Source organism: Monodon monoceros, unplaced genomic scaffold (genome assembly GCF_005190385.1).
Source record: "Monodon monoceros isolate NGI ecotype Baffin Bay Population unplaced genomic scaffold, NGI_Narwhal_1 Super_Scaffold_4, whole genome shotgun sequence".
Classification (NCBI taxonomy): domain Eukaryota; kingdom Metazoa; phylum Chordata; class Mammalia; order Artiodactyla; family Monodontidae; genus Monodon; species Monodon monoceros.
This window is the reverse complement of record NW_021703781.1, coordinates 50,494,061-50,513,984: the sequence shown is the minus strand read 5'-3', so window position 1 is coordinate 50,513,984 and position 19,924 is coordinate 50,494,061. Positions and strand designations below refer to the sequence as shown.

General features: G+C 47.5%; 1 protein-coding gene across 14 annotated transcripts in view; it reads left to right on the top strand.

The window, feature by feature from the left end:
• SORBS1 (sorbin and SH3 domain containing 1) overlaps nucleotides 1–19,924 on the top strand; it is a 239,256-nt gene that overhangs the window by 153,093 nt on the left and 66,239 nt on the right. For 13 of the 14 annotated variants that reach the window (XM_029245035.1, XM_029245040.1, XM_029245037.1 and 10 more), the window contains 3 exons: nucleotides 2,680–2,709; nucleotides 9,859–10,031; nucleotides 11,727–11,790. In XM_029245035.1, coding sequence (XP_029100868.1) covers nucleotides 2,680–2,709; nucleotides 9,859–10,031; nucleotides 11,727–11,790 — 267 coding nt within the window. Of the gene's footprint in view, nucleotides 1–2,679; nucleotides 2,710–9,858; nucleotides 10,032–11,726; nucleotides 11,791–13,626; nucleotides 13,702–14,029; nucleotides 14,093–19,924 lie in introns of all 14 variants that reach the window. The other variant, XM_029245046.1, reaches the window with a different exon arrangement.

The window sequence follows — 19,924 nt, the reverse complement described above, 5'->3', positions numbered from 1 at the left end:
TCTGTATTGACTTGGATGAGAATGGGACTGGAGTCTATTTTTAATTGTTTTCCGTATTAAATGGAGTTTTCTATTTCCTGCCCCAAACTTGAAAAGCAGATGAATGAAACATTTTCTCTCACAGCCATCCCACTCAAATCATAGTTATTTTAGTAATTTTGTTTTTTTTCATTCTGTGTGGTTCCCATATTAATTTTCACCCATGAATCTATGTTCTTCAAAAGATAGAAGGGCCCCAACCCCTACACTAAGCTATGTAAGAGCCTGTTTTCCTTTCAGCGGTGCCATCCCCCTTACTGGCAGTAGCCTTCTCTGCCCAGAAAGTGCCCATAAGGCAGGACAGAGTGAAATGCTGGTTCTCTATGAACTTCTTTATGACTCATCTTTTTAAAAAACCCACTCAAAAGGAAGCAAGTTAGTTCCCAGAAGGAAGGGCAGTTTACTCCCAAGGCCACTTGGTTTTTGGGAAATGCCAAGTGTAATGCCAGCTACTTCTGATGGCACCTAGTGAGACGTTTTTGGGCACAGAAGTGCCTGTGGTTCCTTTTTGCTTCTTCCCTGAACAAATGGAGTCTTATTTGCTGAGGTGCCTTTGGTTCTTGCCTTTCTCTTTTGTCCAAGTCCTGCCTTTGGGCTTAAACATCAGAATCATGCAGCCTGAATCACACGTCCCTCAGGAAAGGGTTCAAGTACTTTGCCGTTTGGAATTAAAAGGTAGCTTCCCCTACGCTCCTTAAGGAGGCGGGAAGAGTTGCGGAGAACGGAAACGCCCAGCGCACTTGGCTTTGGGTCACTAATCGTCAACTCACTTTAGGTCAGGCGTTTTTGGCTTCGCTTTGGAATTTACCCAGCCTGACAGCCCTGCTTTGCCTTACAAAACGTACCCGTGAAAACAGTTTAACTATTGCGAAGTCTCCTGAGGGAGTGATAACTCTGCTCCACTTCTAGAATTCTAGTTTAGTCATCGTAAGAAAGGTTCCCGTTGTTCCTGCCTAGGCTGCCCCAGGGCATAGTGCGACAATAACCCTGTCTCCCCAGGCCAGGTCCCCCTACTGCACCTCTGGCCTGGCTCTCACAGTTGTGTAAGCATAGCCCTTGCCCCTCTCTCTGGAGCTTTCCGTCCCACGTGTGTTTGAGGGCAGATGGCTTATGATCAGCCTGGGGAGGAGGATTTAAACTGGAAAACTCTCAGGACTGAGGGTGCACGGGTGGCTCTTCGTCTTCAGTGTGCATAGCATGCTGGGAGTCACATTCCGGAGGTCTTTGGCGGGGAGGCATGGGGGAGAAGCTCTGCATGTTTCAGCACGCTTGCAGGACAAGTCCATGGACCACATGAAGGACAGGAGTTCCGCGCGGTCCCAGACTTCTAGATCTCATGGTCACGTGAAACGGCCTGGGGACTAGCCTGGGGTTGCTAATTTCTAACTTTTGCTAAATAACACTCCTGAAAAACAACCACTGTGATCTACACTGCATGCATCTCTTTCTATGAAGGAAAGGCTATTCCACACCTCAGAAGTGCGATACCACATAATCTTTTCAACTGAATAAATTTGCTTTTGATTGCTAGGGAAGGCCTCGCTTCCAGCTTGGAGACTAGCGTTTGGTTACCATAGATCCAGTGAGCACTTTGATTTAACAGACAAGGAAACTGAGGCTGAGACGTTACGTGGTTGGTCAGTGCCATCTGGCAAGTTGCTGGCAGAGCTGAGCCTAGGGCTCTGCTGGGCTTTTGTGGTACAGCTAGTGTGAACCTTGCCCATGTGCCCGACGTACACAGGGCGGCTTCCACCAGCTGCAAGCTCCCCTGCTGCTCTGTTTACTTCTCGCCACGCTGGTTCTGGAGGGAGGGTGGGGATGCTGCCAAGGGGGACGATGACAGCACCCATGGGCTGGCAAGTGTTCTATTTTTATACATGTGGCTGCTTTATATTTAGCAGCTGTAGAAGGTAAAGGTCATGTCTGTGCTTATCCCAAAGCACATACGCACAGAGCTCTCCAAAGGAGATGCTGGCCTCCCCACCGCGAGACTGCCCAGGAGGGTGGGAAACCAATGGACCTCCCACTGTTAAGGAACCAGTGGGACCTGGTGATTAGAGTTGGAAAGAAACCTGGGGGACCCAGGTTCTAGACGCAGCTCTGATTTTCAGTGTCATCTTGGGTAGTTTGTGCCCCTTATGTGAGGTCTCTCAGCCAGTGCTGACCTACCTGCTAGAGTTACTGTGGAGATTAAAAGCGTTCACACACGTGAAAGCTCTTAAAACAATATCTGGCATTTCACAAGCTCTCAGATGGTAGCTGCCATGGTTATGATTACATTCCCTCAAAAGGTACCAAGACTGGGGTGTGTAAGGTCCTGCTCCCTTGAGACCAGGGGAGTTGAGGGCCTCCTTCAGTGATCAGATCACTTTAAGAGGTAAACAACCATAAAACAGTGATTGTTCCCCAGATCCTGGCACAAATCTAGGGGGAGAGGGACAGGAGGCACCACACCCAGATGATAAAGCCACATTAATATCCCTGTTTTCAGCTGGACGACACAGCATTTTAGCATCTAAGCCCAGAGGACAGTAAGGACACCGGTTTGGGGATCCTAACGAGTTATGCCAGGACTTCTTGGTCTTAGCATGTCTGTGTAAATCTCACTTACACTGTGTTTTTTTTTGTTTTTTATCACAGAACAGCAGAAACGACTCAGTAGCCTTTCAGGTAGGTGAGAAATATTTATTTACACACTAACACCTGTTCCTGCTAAAGCCATCTTCTGTCCACCACCTGATGTGTTCAGTCAGTGAAGTCTTGCGAGCTTCTCTGATGTGTTGGGAACTGCTTATTGCTGGCTGCAAGGATGATCAAAACAGGCATGGTTCCTGCCTCCCTGGAACTTGAAGGCTGGTGGGGGCACACTAGTGGTGCAAACTAGTAAACGTGTCCAGTGGGACAGTGACAAGTGCCTTGATCGGTAAGAACTGGCTATTCTGAATAAAAAGGACAAGGAGCTATGCTTTGGATGGAGTGCTCCTGGCCAGCATCATTGAAGAAGCCACCTTCCTATTGCTTCTGTGTCTCTTCTGGGGTGTGACAATCTGGGGTTGGGAAATGTGGATCATTTCTCTCCTTTTTGGGTGGCAAACCCAAATGCCAATAGATGAACCTGGGATGATGGACCAAGGGGAGAGCCTCCAGACCAGCAGTGCCTGGAAGAGGGTTGGGAGCACAGCTTCTTGAACTTGAGCTGGCATGAGACCCTCCTGGAGAGCTGGCCAAAGCCCAGATTCCCGGGTCACACCTCCAGAGATTCGGATTTCACGGGTATAGGCGAGAAGTTGCATTTCTTTTTTCTTTTTTTTAATATTTATTTGGCTGCGTTGGGTCTCAGTGGCGGCATGAAGGATCTTCGTTGCGGTGCGTGGGCTCCAGGGTTCTCTATTTGTGGCGCGCAGGCTCGGTAGTGGCGCACGGGCTTAGTTGCCCCACGGCATGTGGGATCTTAGTTCCCTGACCAGGGATCGAAACCACGTCCCCTGCATTGGAAGGCAGATTCTTAACCACTGGACCACCAGGGAAGCCCCAGAAGTTGAATTTCTAACCAGCTCCCCGGCGATGCCGATGCTTCCCTCTGTACTGACTGCATTGGAATAGCAGGTTTCATCAAGAGCCGACATTGGTGGGGAGTGACTGCAAATATAATCAGATATCAGGGCTCACTGCCTGACAAAGTGCGCAGGATTGGGACAAGGTTGGGGTGGGGAGGGAACCCAGGAATGGGAATGTTCGGCCATTTCCTTCCGGCTGTCTGCAGCCATAATCCTGGTTCTCCCGCCTACTGATGGTGAGACCTAAGGCAGGTTACTGATGATCTAAACTACAGATCAGTTTTTATCTGCCAAATAGGGAAAGCAGTAGTGCCTCCTGGGTTCTGCTTGTCAACATCTTAGCACTGAGTACTGGCACTCAAGTGCTTGGTAGAAATGAGCTACTGTTGTCAGTAGGTGTCTCCGTTGGCTCACTTGTCATTTTATTGAGTGCCTACTTTGTGTAAGGCACCAAGCCAGGCTCTGGGGCTGTTTCAGGGAACTGCGCTGCCCTCAAGCAGCTAATGGTGTGACATCGTGGCTTGTAACCTTGTTTTGGTCATGGACTCATTTGGAGAATCTAAGCAAGGCAGTAGATTCATTCTCTAGAAAAAGCCACATGCATGCAAACACATGGATTTGCCGGTACTCGTGATCTCTGGGGTTGAGGACCCCTGATCTGGTGGATAGCAAAAGCCACCATTTTTCTGAGCAGCTACTCCATGAGTTCTGTGTTCCTTCATCCCGCTGCTGTCCTTGTGATTCGTGGAGAGCCTGGTGGGGAGGACATGGGGTTCTCACACCCTCTCCACTTTATCCAGGACTTGGCCGCAGGACCAGGACAGGCCGTGGCTGAGTTCAAGGTGCCCTTTGCTGCCCCTCCTGGAGCTGCCGCACTCCAGCCCACTTCATTCCCCGGCCCCAGCCCAGATTGCTGAGAACAGGGCGGCTCTGAAAAGGAGCTCCTGTGGGCGCCTTCCTGCTTTGGGGAGTTTGAAAAGGTACCTCGACACAAGTTAGGGGACCCAGAGTTTGGTCCTGGTTCTTCCCTCTTATAGTAGCTGTTTGTCCCTGGGTAAGTGACTTCGCCTCACTGAGCCAGTTTCCTCGTATGGGAAATAGGCGTGTAATCCTTGCCCCTGCCTCAAAGAGGCGTTGTAGGGATCATTTGTGATGGGAAGAGGGAGGAGGGTGCTTTGCACACTGGAAGGTGCTGTGTGAATGTCGGGGCTTCTCTATCATGCTGGCAGGCTCAGGCCACTTCCTCCGCTTTAAAATAAGCCCAGCGCTTCCATCCTCCACTTTTGGTGCAGATCCACTAAGGGTGTTTGATAGAGCGGGACATAAAGTAGGTGCTCACTAAAAGCAGTTTTGTTTAAAAAGGAAGAGCACCATTTTGTTCAGGAGCTCCTGAAGGAGAGAAGGCTGGTGGGGCTGGTGCTCTAGTCTGTGCTCTGGAGTAAGAGAAAGTAAGGCTTTTCCCCCCACCCCAGTGGTGATGGGACTTGGAAGGAGCACCAGCCTCCCTCCCACTAACCGATTTTTTATTAAACCTCTGTGGGGCTTCATGCTTAATGAGATTCATCCAGGAATGAGACCCGCATGGGATTTGGCCTCACGAAGCTCCTGTCCCCTGGGTGGAAAGACAGGAAAACAAGGGCTGGGACAGAGGGGCTGGCATAGGGTATGGAGAGGCCACCCCTCCCTTCCCCGAGGGAAGTGTAAGCAGCGCTGTGATCCTCAATCACAAAGCTTTGGATGTGAAGGCTAGGGATGCTTTCCCACCTCCCACAGACGCAGATGCCCTGTCCAGGTTGTCAGCAGCATCCTTTATTGAGTGGCCCTTTCCAGCACCTTCCTTTGAAAGCACAGTATAAAACTCGAAGGAAACGCTCCAGGGTGTCATGTATTTGCCTAGTGAGAAATAGCAGCAAGGCTTATCATAAGCCATTGGATGTCACAGGGTGGCCCCATCACCTGCGTGGTACAATGAAGTGTCACCTTGGGTCTCCACTATATAAAGAAACACTTCTTCTTTAGAGGCTGCAGTTCAGCCCTCTGTGTGTTGAAACCCACTCAGTTACAAATCACATGATCATAGGCTTCTAAAGTAAAAGAGTTCAGGGCTAATTTTCGTAGATCAAAAGGACTCTGGCAGCTTGGGAACAAATCCATGGACTGTCAGCCTGAGTTTTGCAGTTAAGTAATGGCTGCTAGAGCCACCTGCCCTAACAATTTCTTAAGAATTACTCTAGGTCTGGAAACGCTGAGGTTGGCATATCTGTGATCTGCCTCTGAAGAGATGACAGTAGAGCGTGAGGACAAGCATCTCTAAGCACTTGGTGAGACAGCTTGAAATCAGCCTCACCTGCTGCAACTTGATCACACTGAGGCAAGGCCTTTCCAGTCGGGAGGGGAGTGTTCAGCACAGCCATGTTAAGGGGGGACTCTGGTAACTCAACATTCCCCCACCCTCCCGAGCTTCCTGCCAAATCCTTGGTCTCCTGTTGGAATTTTGTGGGAGCCTGAGAACTCATCCCGTAAAACCAGTCTGGTCTTAACATCTTGTAAAGCTTATGGTGGTGATACCAGAGATACAACAAACCAGTGAATAAAACAAAAAAGAAGTAGGCTCACAGATGTAGAGAACACACTAGTGGTTTCCAGTGGTGTGAGGGGGTGGGACGTACAACCTATTGGGTGTAAGATGGGCTACAAGGGTATATCATACAACACAGGGAATATAGCCAATATTTTGTAATAACTGTAAATGGAGCGTAACCTTTAAAAATTGTATTAAAAATTAAATCAGAGCAGTGTGAAATCATTTTAATTCAGGAAAATCCCTGTCTTTAAAAAAAAAAAAAACACAACAACTTACGGTGATGGGGTTTTCTGAAGCACTCATGAAGCTGAGTCTTGCACAGAATGTTTAGAAATTGTTCTGCGGTCGCAGAATGAGTATTCATTTCGGTAGTTTGTTGGAAACCCGGGCAAAGCCACTCCATTGAGCAGTCTGTGAAAGTCATAAACCTGAGCTCGCTGGCGGCAGTGTTTCCCCAGCTCCCACGCCCCTCCTCCACGCACAGACATCTCTGACCTCGGCACCGCTTTCCATGTACCCTGGAACATGGAATGCTTAGTCCTCCAGCCAGCACTCGGAACGTTTTCTTTTCTCAGAGATGAGAACCTCTCCCTCAGTCAATGAACAGATCCTTCCCGGACACGTACTAATAGCCCGGGCACATCTTCATCCCCTGCTGTCTCACCTCATGGGCTCCACTGGTAGGACATTAGACTCCCCGGTGTAACCCTTTTTGCCCTCCAGTCTTTGGGCCTCTCTGGTGACCATCTGACATGCTCCTTCCTCCCGTGCTGACCTCCTCCCTACTTAACTGCCCGCTTCCTGCCCACAGACTCATCCCTTCCCCTGAAATCTGGCATCTGCCCTCACTACCCTCCTGAAATTTTCTCACTCAGAGAGATCCTGTGACTTTTTTTGCCTAAGGTAATGCCACTTCCTCTGCTTCAATTTCTTTTTTTCTTTTTTCTTTTTTTTTCCTCTGACACGTTACCATCCCACTTCTTGGAACTCTGTCTTCTCAGGTCTCAGTGACACCTCACTTGTTCCTCTCCGGTTCATCTCCTATCCCTCCAGCAACAGCTGCAAGCTTCTGGGAACCCTTTTTTTTTTCCTGCTTTTCAGCCTGTAACTGTGACATTCCTTCGTGCATGACCTCGGCCCTTGACTCTGCTGTCATCTCCTCCACTGACCTCTTCCATCTCCTTGCCTTCAGCCATCACTTTTGTGCTGATGGCTCCAGAATCGCCCTCTTCCGGGGCCTCTCCCTGGGCTTCACTCTCACGTTTCTTCAGGGTCTCCAGGGCACTTCTACTTGAGTGTCTCGCTGTCTCCTCAAAGTTACCCTAAGTGCAGGCAGCCTTCTCTCCCTGCCTTCCCCAGCCCAGTTCCCTTTCCTGACTTCTCTGTTTGGATCAGGCCAGGCTCCCAGGCTCAAAACCTTGGTCCCACCTTGGAGGGAGGCCAGACAGGATGTGGTTCAGAGAGGACCGCTGGAGTCAGGTGGACACTAGGCCAAATCCCGACTTGACCACGCGCTGCTATGTGACCTCAGGCAGGCTACTTTAACTTTTCTGTGCTTTGTTCCCCTTGCCTGTCTTTTAAAAATGGAGGGATGACTTAATGGATCAGTAACTGATACTCTGAAAAGCTCAGTGCAAACCACAGCACTAATAAATGGTTAGATGGGCATTCATGCTCTACTGCTGTTCTGTCCAGTATGGTAGCCACTAGCCAGCCACATGTGGCCATGGAGCACTTAAAATGTGGCTAATGCAAATCAAGAGGTGCTGTAGGTATAATACACACGCTCACATGCAGTGCTTGGTACAAGATAAAGAATGTATAGCACCTCATTAGTAATTGCTTGTACTGATTACATGTCGAAATGATATTTTAGATAGAGTAAATAAAATAAAAATTAATTTTACTTGTTTCCTTTTTTAAAAAATGGAGGGATGATGATAGTTTCTTCCTCATAGAATTACTGGTAGGATGAGCTGCGATGTACGTGAAGAGCTTAGCACACTGCCTGGCCCATAATAAGCTCAGAGTAGTCCAGAGGCCCCTGGCATTTGCTTATGCCATTCCCTCCGCCAGGAGCACCCTTCACTTCCTCTTTGTCTGGCTGACCCTTCTGAGAGGTGGTGCCTGAACCCAGCTCGTCAGCGGAGTGGGATATGGACTCCTCTGACAGCACTGGTTGCCTCCATTCTCATTGCTGGCTCTCCTCTTTCTGCCCACTAGACCGTCAGTTCCTTGAAGGCCAGGCTGGGAATGGTTCACCCCCATGTCCACAGCACATGTGCACGCATAGCACCTGGCAGGTGCTTTGTAAATGCCTCCCATAAATAAATGACATGCCTTGGAATAACAAAACACAGTAAGTAATTTTATAATCTATAGGCCACACGTGGTATGTTTATGAGCTCTCTGTAGCTTCCAGTCCTGGGTGAAATTAAATAAACTCTAATGTGCATTTAGCAGTTTACCGTTTTCTGAGCACTTGGCGTAAGCTATTTTATTAGGTCCTCACAACATTGCTGTGAACTGGCCAGTTGAAGTGTTATCCCCATTTCTGGATGAGAAAACAGAGGCACAGAAAAGTTAAGTGACTTCCTCAAGGGGAAACAAGAACTTTCAAGTAGTGTCTGGCCACCCTCGTGTGGTTTACCTGCTCCCTGAATTCCTAGAAAAGTCAGAACTACCTGGATGTCTGGAGCACCAAGTACAGACATCTATAGGGCGCTTACCACACTGTCCACACATTTTTTAACAGGGCCTAATGGGCGGAAAACAGTATGGAGGTTTCTCAAAAAAAAAAAAAACAAAACCCTCAAATAGAGCTACCATGTGACCCAGCAATTCCGCTCCTGGGTATATATCTGAAAAAAACAAAACCACTAATTTGAAAAGATACATGCACCCCAATGTTCATAGCAGCATTATTTACAGTTGCCAAGGTATGGAAGCAACCTAAGTGTCCATCAACAGATGAATGGATAAAGAAGATGTGGTATGTACACAGTGGAATATAACTCGGCCATAAAAATGAAATTTTGCCATTTGCAGCAACATGGATGGACTTGGAGGGCATTATCCTTGGTGAAATAAGTCAGAGAAAGACAGATACTGCCATGATATCACTTATATGTGTAATCTAAAAAATACAACAAACTAGTGAATAAAACAAAAAAACAGACTGCGGTATAGAGAATAAACTAGTGGTTACCAGTGGGGTAAGAAAAAGGGGAGAGGGGCAAAGTAAGGGTAGGAGGACAAAGGGTTATTATGGGATTATATGAAATCATGTGTGTGAAACTTTTGAAAATTGTAAAACACTGCAGAATCTAATCTTTCATCCAATAAATAAAAAACAAATACTAAACAAAAAAAAAAGGGCCAGATGGTAAATACGTTAGGCTTCGCAGGCCATATGGTTTCTGTCACAGCTACTCAGCTCTGTCGTTGTAGCTCCAAAGCAGCAGTAAATAATACGTTAGCGAAGAGCATGGTTGTGTTCTAATAAAACTTTATTTACAGAAACCGGGGGCTGGGCCATGGTTTGCTGACCCCTGCTCTAGGCACAACTTCCAATTGAGAATTGGCAGACACACTCTACCCTAGCTGGATTGTTTGTGGGGAATTTGCTTTGGAGCCACCAGTAGAGAGCTTCAGCTAATGATTGCTTTTCTTTTCCAGATCCTGTCTCGGAAAGAAGAGTGGGAGAGCAGGACTCAGCACCAACTCAGGAAAAACCCACCTCCCCTGGCAGGGCTGCTGAGAAGAAGGTGAAGGATGACAGCAGGCGGGTGGCAAAGAGCACTCAGGACCTAAGCGATGTTTCCATGGATGATGTGGGCATCCCACTCCGGGTACGAGTGCGGACCTACAGGTCCTTCTTAGGCTTTGTCCTAAGCCAGTGACAGGTGTCCACCCCTGGGTCCATGTGAACCCCGTCTGTGGGTGGCAGAGACCTCAAAAGGAGGGTCCTCAGCACTGTCTTCTCTCTAAGCCCACTGAGGCCTGCAGAGCCTCCAAGAGCTGGGTGACAACTTTTCCCAAAGCATACGTTAGCTGTTTCTAAATCCATGAGAAAAGGGTTTCATGGTCAAATGAATGTGGGGGAAAACTGGGTGGAACAAAGGCAGATTGCTTTCTCTGTGGCAGAACTTCTGAGAGGCTTCAGGCATGTGTGTGTTCAAGAGGAGAAGGTCGTGAGCCGTGTTTCCCAGTCTCCTTTGTTATTGTGCTGTAGTCCAGGGTTAGAGAACCCTGGGAAGAGTGCGAGGCTCAGGGTCCCTGCCACCATGCGTTCAGGAAGAAGTTCCCTTGGATGGGAGATAGCCCGTCATCCAGGGAGAATGGGAGACTCTCAGGGACACACAGGGTGGATTCAGCCTGCAAGGCCTCAGAACAGGGTGGGTCTCATGGCAGCCCTGGCGTAGCCCTCCCCACTGTGCAGGCCCACCAGCCTCCTGCAGGCCCTGGGATCCCAGAGAAGCCCCACATTTGCACCTGGATTGGGGTGAATCCCATCCCTCTCCATGTGCCAGAACCAGAACACTGACTGTGATGTGTTTCTCTGTGATTTCCATTGAGCAAAGGACAGGTTTTTGTGTCCCTTTGGGGGAGGCTGATAGAAATAGCAGTGGGCTAAGCCTCAAAAGAATTGTTGTCCTAAGGAATAATAAGTATTCCAATAATAATAAGTAGTAGTAGAAAGAATTATTACTAATAATGATTGCAGTGTTTGTTTGCTAATGCATTATCTCATTTAAACATGATTCACCGTACAAGGTAGGTGTTAATATCATTCCCATTTTATAGATGAGGAAACAGGGACTCAGGCGGGATTACTTGCCCAGGATTGCACAACCTGTGGGTAACAGAGCAGACCCTTCCCGCTAACCATCCTGTTGGGCAGCCCTCCCTCTCACCTGCTCACCTGCTCTATGACCATTGACTTTCTGTATCATATTTTCTCATCTGTAAGGTGGGAGTGAAAGTATCTGATCTAACCACCTGTCTCCTTCCTTGTTTTATTTTTATCTTAAAAAACAACCCAGCTTTGTGGTTAGGATGGAAACTCTCTGGTATTGGATGCTATAATGGGCTACGTTTTAATGTATACATTCTAAATCTAGCCCTATGCAGGTGGCTTAGATACACTTCTACAGAGTAACCTGAAATGGGTGATAAGCATATGTTCCTTGTTTCTTACATTTCTAGGAGCCTTTACTTCAGTTTAGTCATCTATATATGGAGAGAGGTTCTCTCTAAAAATTACCTAAGAATGGACACATTTCAAGTGGATCCTTGTCCACTGGTTTCAAAACCTGCATCCTTTTGACCAAATATTACCCTGCAGATTCAGGTCTGAATCCCTTGGTTTGTCGGTTCTTTCTCAACAGTTTTGCATTTAAAAAAGAAAAGATTTCAATGTGAGATCACAAAGATGTATAGAATTACATGAGTTTTGACTGTTGTCACTTTGCATTTTGCTTTCGTAATCATGGAAGTTCTGAAACGTGCTGAGATTTCCATTTTATTTTACTCTTTTTCTCCAGAACACCGAGAGATCAAAAGACTGGTACAAGACCATGTTTAAGCAGATCCACAAACTAAACAGAGGTATTGATTTTCGTTTGTAGAAGCTGTGCTGTGCCCATATGTTGACTATTGTGGTGAGGACCTAAACTCACTTGGCCGGAAGACTGGGCCCTGCAGCTTGACCTCATTAGGCCCGGGCCTGCCTGAGCCCAGCCATGCACCTGCAAGAGCAGAGGGGACGGGAGAACTTGTGCGCCTGCCTCACATGTGGGAGCTCAGGTCGGCTCCCAAGTCCTCCCTCCCAGATGCTGGGGATGCAGCAGGCTGAGCCCAGCACTCTGCCCACGTTCTTTAGCATCTGCCTGCCTGGGATGTGAGCAGCTTCGGCTCCCACCTGCTTCTGGCTTTAGGTGCACCTCCCATTGTCAGCCCATGACTGCCTTGTAGGCAGAGCAAGTTGAGAAGGCATGAACTGGGAGTTAAAAAGTGTTCTCGTCTGGGTTCAGTCCCCCAAGCACTCATGTGACCGTGGGCCAATCATGTACCTCTCTGTGTTTGTTCCCCTCCCCTTCCTCTGAGGGATGTGGCAGGGCCCAAATGAGAGCAAATTCTGCCTTGTGAAGTAGGACGCATGGTGCACCTGTATGACGGTGTTAATGTGAAAAATAATCTTCCCCAGCTGGGAGCCAGCACTTGGCAGGGAGCCCTGAGAGCCAGTCCAGAGCTGACACAACAAAGCCCGCTGAAGCTGGGAGAGTAGTGCTTCCAAATCAGGGGCCTGCTGGGCTGCCAGCAGGGGACCCAGCATGGTGGGAGAACCCCAGGCCAGTGCTCAGGCAGGTTGCAAGCCCCACAGCTCTCATCCGCCTGTGCCGCCACTCAGCTGCTGGGCAGGGATGCAGCTGCACTGTGAGAAGGGTACCACTCCTCCTGCAGGCAGAGCATCCTGTCCTTCCCTGTGGCCAAATCCAGTCTGGCCGCCTGGCACAGAAGACACACGAAGGCAAAGGAAAAGCGTCTGATCATTGTCTGGTCAGCCTGTGCCGCAGATAACCAGTCTCTCTGATTAACTGTGGCTGCCAGCTAACATCACTGTTAATTAGCTCCTGCAGTGTTCAGAATGAACCTGGGGGTACCCCTCTTCAATTTGTTTCTAAATTTTGAGATGCTCAGTATTTAGTGTTTCTGAGCCAAGAGTAAATTCACTCTTTTTGAGGTAGATGAGCTCAGTCACGGTGGTGATGCTGGCTGTCTGATCAGATGGTGTCAGTTCCACTGGTCACTTCCTAAAGCCAATGTCTATTTCCCCAGCAATCTGTCTCTCACCTTTAGATCCAGCTTTGGCAGCCCAAATGCCGAGACACAGGTGCATATGTGAAAAATATGTAATTCTGCCCCTCAGGCAGCATTGGTCCTCCCATATATTATAGATGATAACTCAACCTAAATTACAGATTCTGAGCGAAACTACCTGCCCTAGGCAGAGGTATTTGAAAAATTAAGAATCCACTAATTTGCCCTGATTCTAATGTCTACAGCACAAGCTTTGATTTTTTTAAAAAAATCATTTGATGACAGTTATTTTCTTTACACACAATTTATTAGCATACTTAATATTTTTTTCCCATAAAAGGTGAAAATTTGAAGCTTTGTGCTAAGTGCCTTTTGCTTATTGGAGACTGTATTTATGTAATTCTTTGTCCAAGAAGAGAAATGATATTGTGTCTTTAGACGTGTCTCAGTAATTCAGGCAAAAGGACTGGATTTTTAAAAGCAATTTGAATTCCTTTCATCACTGGTGAAGCTTAGTATGTTCCAGAATTCAAGGAGCCTGAATTGTGTGTGGATTCCTATTCGTTCATTCTCTCCATTTGTATCTTCCTCTATTCTCTCTACCAAACCTGCTCCTCTGCCTAGACACTCCTGAAGAAAACCCTTATTTCCCTACGTACAAATTCCCTGAACTTCCTGAAATCCAGCAAAATTCTGAAGGTACCATGAACTTAGACAGTGTATCTGTTGTCCTAGCCTCAAATTAATCCTTACAGTTCCATTTTAGGAATAAGATTTTGGCTTTTAGATTTTGTTTTTATAGTCACTTTTGGTTGGCAGAAATTTTATTTCACTTATTTGCATGAATGTGCCATATTAAAATAACCAAGTCCTTTCTAATTCATTAATCTCTTTTCAAGCGTGATGCCGTGTGCTTTAATAACACTAAAATAGGTAATCAGTCATTTGAAAGAATCAATTGGAGATTTGTCACTTCCTCCACTTCGTGGTGGATAGTTTCAAAATCCACTGCTTTTCTCTGCTACAGAGGACAATCCTTACACTCCTACCTACCAGTTTCCTGCATCTACTCCTAGTCCTAAATCTGAAGGTAATTAAAGGAAAATCATGTGCCTCTCTTTGTACCGATACTGTTACTTTCTTTTTCACCTTGGGGTTCTTCCTGGTTGCTAAGAGCTCTCTCGCCGTCATTTGCTTCCCTCTAACCTTGTGTTTTGTGGTGTTCTCTTGCTCCTTGCTGACTGTGTTAACAGGAGTCTATCCAGGTGGTATTTTAATCCTATTCCCTTGGAGTTTACAAGATTAATGGGGTAACCAGTGTGGCTTCGTTACGATACTTTGAACGTGTGGGGCTCTGGGAAAAGCTGCCTGTACTCAGATACCCAGGGCTTTGTATTTGGGGGTGGTCACGTGATGCTGGTGGCGGCGCACTGACTCGGGGAAGCTGAGTCATTATGGCTCATGGGCAGGAGGTAGACGTGCCAGCGTCAGCAAGAGAAACATTACCTGGTTCCCATATCTGCAACTAACTCTGCACTGGGCCCCTCTTGTCCTGGGTGTATCTCCAGGTATATCTCCTTGGTAGGGAATTCCCCAAGACATATCCAGGTATGGGATTCAGTCGTGGTGGGAGATGATAGCCCTTGAAAATAAGGGTTTTGACCAAGCTAGAAACCTTTTCATGAAAGAGCTGGCTAGGAATTTGGACCTGCTGGGGGAGGATGGCCACACTTGTATCTAAAAAGATATTCTTTTCTGGGGTAAATAGCCTAGGTGTCAAAGAAGGTTCTAAAAGGTGAGTGAAGGGCAACATCCTGAGAATTATTCTAATCGCAGGGATTGTCTGATTTTTAGATGAGTGACCCAGAAAGAGAGGAGTGGGTGGGGTCGGCGGGAGGCACTTTGATTAAATGCTCTTCTAGGATGAGATGTTGAGTGCTCTGAGCTTCATTCATTCAAGTAGTATTGAGCATTTGTGTGTGCCACATGCTGTCCTTGGAACTGAGGACAGTGCCGTGAATAAGATATGTCCTCTTTTCTCCCAAGTTCATGTCAGGCAGGGAGTTAGACAAGGGTACTTCATCGTACTGGGTCCAGCGTGGTGGCAGTTGTGAGAGCACGTGTCCAGAAGGCCCCAGAAAACCTTGCTGGCACACAGTAGGTCCTCAGCACATGCCTGAAGAGTGTTGCTGAGTGAAGGCTTTGGACCTCAGAAGCAGAGTTCTTCCTAGGGATGAAGCCCAGTGCAGTCCCGTCTTCAAGTGCTTCTCTGTTCCAATCAGCTCAGCAAACCATCCTGCCCAACCCGCCTCGTCATTGAAGTCATCCATTCAGTCATTCACCAGACTTTTACCGATCACTTAACATATATGCAATGACATGCTGAGATGTGTTAGATACAGTTTTAGTTCAAATACCATATTCCATTTTTAGTCTCCCTGTGATGTGCCCGGTGGTTTCCAACCCTTTCATGCCTGGGGCCTATTGTGAACAAAAAGAAAAGTCTACGGAAGGAACTGATACTTAAAACATTAAAAGCTGTTGATTTCATTTTAATCAGTGACCTCCTTGCTTCCAGCAAGCGTCTATCTGGTGTGGGATAACCTAGTTTTTTGCTCTTGGGGTGCTGATTCTAGCCAAAAAGCATTGCTTCAGAAACAACGAACTGAACTGGATGAGTGAGAAATTTTTTTAGGGTAATTTTGATCAAATGCAGTTTTTGATTTGTGCTTTATTTGGACTTGGAGAACCCAACCCACTCATAAGATAGGATCCCTTTCTAGGGAAGGTGACCAGCACACAGCATGCCTGAAGGTGTAGAGTCCCATAGACATGGGCAGAGGAAGGCCACCTGGAAGAGTCCTGTGGAGAAAAACAGTGACTCCCATCAGCCTGGAAGAATGCCTTAGGCCTGTCGCAGGCAGTGCCAGCAGCTTCCAGGCAGCCTGTTGAGCTGAAGACAAGGGTTTTGCCTTCCGGCCTCACACCCAGAGCTGCCATGTCGTCAGGCGCAGCACCTAGCAACCCTGGCTGACGATACCGTCTGCTTGGTGGCACACGTCAAGTCGGGCTTATTTAACCACGAGGCATAAAGAGTAAGGGTTGGGACAGTGGTTAAGGGTGGCACAGTGGTTAAGAGTCCTCCTGCCAATGCAGGGGACACGGGTTCGATCCCTGGTCTGGGAAGATCCCACATGCTGCGGAGCAACTCAGCCCGTGCGCCACGACTACTGAGCCAGCGCTCTAAAGCCCGCAAGCCACAGCTACCGAAGCCCACGTGCCTAGAGCCCGTGCTCCACAACAAGAGAAGCCACCGCTGGCTGCAACTAGACAAAGCACGGGTGCAGCAACAAAGACCCAACACAGCCAAAAAAGGGAAAAAAAAGTAAGCAATGACATGATAAGTTTTCACTTATAATTTAGGAAGCAGACCTTACCAGTTTTTATTTTCAAAGACCAAAAAGGAAGAAATCATCTTAAAGGATAAAGAGGAAGAAAATTAGATTGGATATAAAAGATTCATAATAACCAAGATGGTTAGACTTCAACACAAGTTTCTAAGAAGTCTTCTTCCCTGGAGATTTTTTTAAAAACACGGTAGGTTCTGTCTCGCCCCCGCTCTTGCCTAGATGACAGATTCAGACATAGATCACAGATGTATTCAATTAGATGAAGGCTTTTTACAAATGAGAGAAATCTTTGAGCTAGCTCACTTTAAAGAATTGTTATTTTCATTTTAATTTTTTTTAAGTAATGAGAGAGTCTCAGGTTTGTGGTTTAGATGTTTGTGAGTCCTGGCAGGTCCTCCTCAGCCCTGCCCTTGGTACCACTCCAGCCCCAGTGCTACCAGCCCGTGGCCCTGGGCTCTGCACACCCTTCTTAACATGGGAAGGAGTTATCCCTTTCAAAGAAGGGTGTTAAAGATGGATTAGCACCTAACCAAGGCAGCCTCTACGCATAGTTTTTAACGAGCATTAAAAAATAGACGGATTTACTGAGAAATGTGAGCTGTCATTGTGGAGTCTGTCCCCTGCAGGGAGGAGACGGTTGTTACTGCTGGTTTTTTTGTTTTGTTTGAACTCAGAATTTGAAACTAGAATTATTTACAATAAACCTATCAAAACCTAGCCTAAGGTCGGCTGCCTTTTGTCTAAATTCTAGTTGATTATAAAGTATTAAAAAGACATTTCTAAGTGTCTCAAAGCTGATTCTCCTAAATAGTGAAGGATTATGTGAAAGTTTGTGTCAAGCTTAGCAACCTTCCCCCACCCCCCCGCCCTCAGCTACGGTGAAAAAGTAAACTTCTGGCCAGACTTTCAGAAGATAAATAGAATTATCATGTCTTAATCAGTGAGATTTAAAATGTACTTTTAAAGAAGCCTGTAAATTCCAACAAGGTGCAGTCACTTCTAGTCATTTTATAATCTTTGACACCACTCTGTGGGACAGGAGCAATGGTTATGTCTGATTATTCTTTATCTCATGGGGTCGTTGGGAGGAATTAGGGCTAGGAAATTTGGGAAGCGTAGAATGAATTCAGAAGACTTATTTCTTATAATTTCTCTGTATACCCTGGTCCCTAGAAAGCTTATCAAAAATAAAAAGAATTTACCAGAAATCCTTTGGGGATAACTTTACTTTCTTTTTCTTTTAGACCTTCACTTGACCCACCCTCTCCTGCCCATCATTCCTTCCTTTCTGACCCAAAGCTACTTGTCTGTGAATTACACTCCATTCTCTCTCTTAAAGGCACATGTCCCTTCCCAGCATCTGAGATGCCTCTAGGTCTTTCTGATTGTGGGCGTGGGGAGAGGGGATGTTGATAGAGACTAGAGCCTGCGCCACCCACTGCTGCACCCAGACCATGGAGGGGCTGCTAGACATCCTGCCCATGGTTTTTTCCTGAAGCAGGAGCCAGAGGGACATGCTGTGGAGAAACAGCCTCAGAAACTCCTCCACTGCCTCCAGCCTTAGGAAGTAGCCCTGTGGTGGAACCCTGTTAATAGTGATAATAGCACAACCACTGCAGTGACATACTTGGCACTGCCATGTCTTGAGCCCTTACTGAAGACAAGGCTCCATGCTGGGTGCATGATAATTGTTACCTCATGTTCATCCTCCCAGCAACCCCATGAGGTAAGTCCTCATTTTTGGCAATAAAGGGTATGAGGCTCAGAAAGGTTAAATAATTTGTGGAAGATCACACAGCAAGTGGCAGAGCCAGGATCCAAACCCAGGTCTCTGGGGTCCCCCAGACATGGGTTTTTTATTTCCTCTGCTGATTCCTTTCCCTCTCCTGCTGCACTCTGTGTTCTTGGTTGGCCCCTTCGCCAGGGGCTCTCTGATGCCTAACTCCAGGCATCCAGCTTGCCCTGTTTCTGAGTCAGTCCTGCTTCGCTCGGCTGAGCCAGAGTCTCCCGGCGTGGCATCCAGGAATATGAGGTTAGGAAAGCTCCGCAAGTAATTTGGCACATGATCAGGGCTGAGAACCGCTGCAGTGGAGGAATGCCACCCTTTTCAACCTCCAAAAAAGGAAGGAGATACTCGCCAATGCAAATTTGGGGATTTGAATATAGAATGAGAGTGGGGAATACAGATTGAAAAGAACGCGCTTTTCTACTCTGAACATGGCCAGATGATGCTGGCTCTCTTGACATGCTTCATGTCAAGAAAATGGGAGATTATTTTCAAATGATGCTTCCAAGTCAGCAAAGCCGAGTAACTGGTGTATTACTTTGTGGTCCATGCCGGTGAGAACCCATTTGGCCCTGTCAGGATAAAGGGCTATCGTATCAGCCAAGGGTGAAGTCTCAGAGGCCAGCTTTTTCCCTTGCTTTTGGATGCCTCTTCCACTGCTGTCAGGCTGATGGTGGCCACTGCCACCTCCTGGTGAAGTGACTCAAGACAACCTCGGGGGGCTTCCCTGGTGGCACAGTGATTGAGAGTCCGCCTGCCGATGCAGGGGACACGGGTTCGTGTCCCGGTCCGGGAGGATCCCTACATGCCGCGGAGTGGCTGGGCCCGTGAGCCATGGCCGCTGAGCCTGCGCGTCCGGAGCCTGTGCTCCACAACGGGAGAGGCCACAGCAGTGAGAGGCCCTCATAACGCCAAAAGAAAAAAGACACAACCTCAGGACATCCTCAGGTTGTGGTGACTACCACGCCGTAGTGGTCGGTCTCACTGAGCGTTTTCCGCGTTCCTGGGGGGCTGCGCTAAGGCAAGGGTTTAGGAGGCTGATTTTCCCAAGCATATCCATAGTTGAGTTAAGATAATCCTCTACTGGCCTTAAAGGATTTCTAAGAATAGGCTTATTTTGCTTGATTTCAAGCAAATGGTTCTATCCTTAAGATGCCTGGCCAGGATCTGTGCCTGAACTCCAGCGAGTACTGCCCGAAGGAGGGGCTGAGTGCTTGCAGCCATCACCTTTGCTCCCCTAACTAGAGCTGCCCAGAATTCCTCTGCTTAGCAAGCGCAGAAGTCTGACCTGTGAGATAGTTAAGAGAGAGTAGCAGTGAGTCCCTTTCCACCTTCGAGGGAGGGACGCCCCGGGAGATGAGGCCGGTGAGTTGTCTTCCAGCCCTCTGGTCCTTTCATTCCCGTCCTGCTCCACCTCATTCTCTTTACTCCTCACATTTGATTTTTTTTCTGAATTTGTCTTCTGTAGCTATTCTAACAGCCTATATTGATCTTTTTTTCAGTGTTTAGAATTTGATTGCTTCTAACCAGAACATAGACGATTTTGGGTCTGTTCCCCCAAGCTCCCTGGACTCTTCCTGACCATCTTGCCCCACTCTCCCTTTTTCTTATTCTTCCTCCGCAATCCCACCTAGCCTTTATACCCACCTCTGCGTACATTTTTGTTTGACCATTTTTGTTTGTTGGGTGGGTGTGTGGGTGTCTGTCTCGACCCCTTTATCCTTTC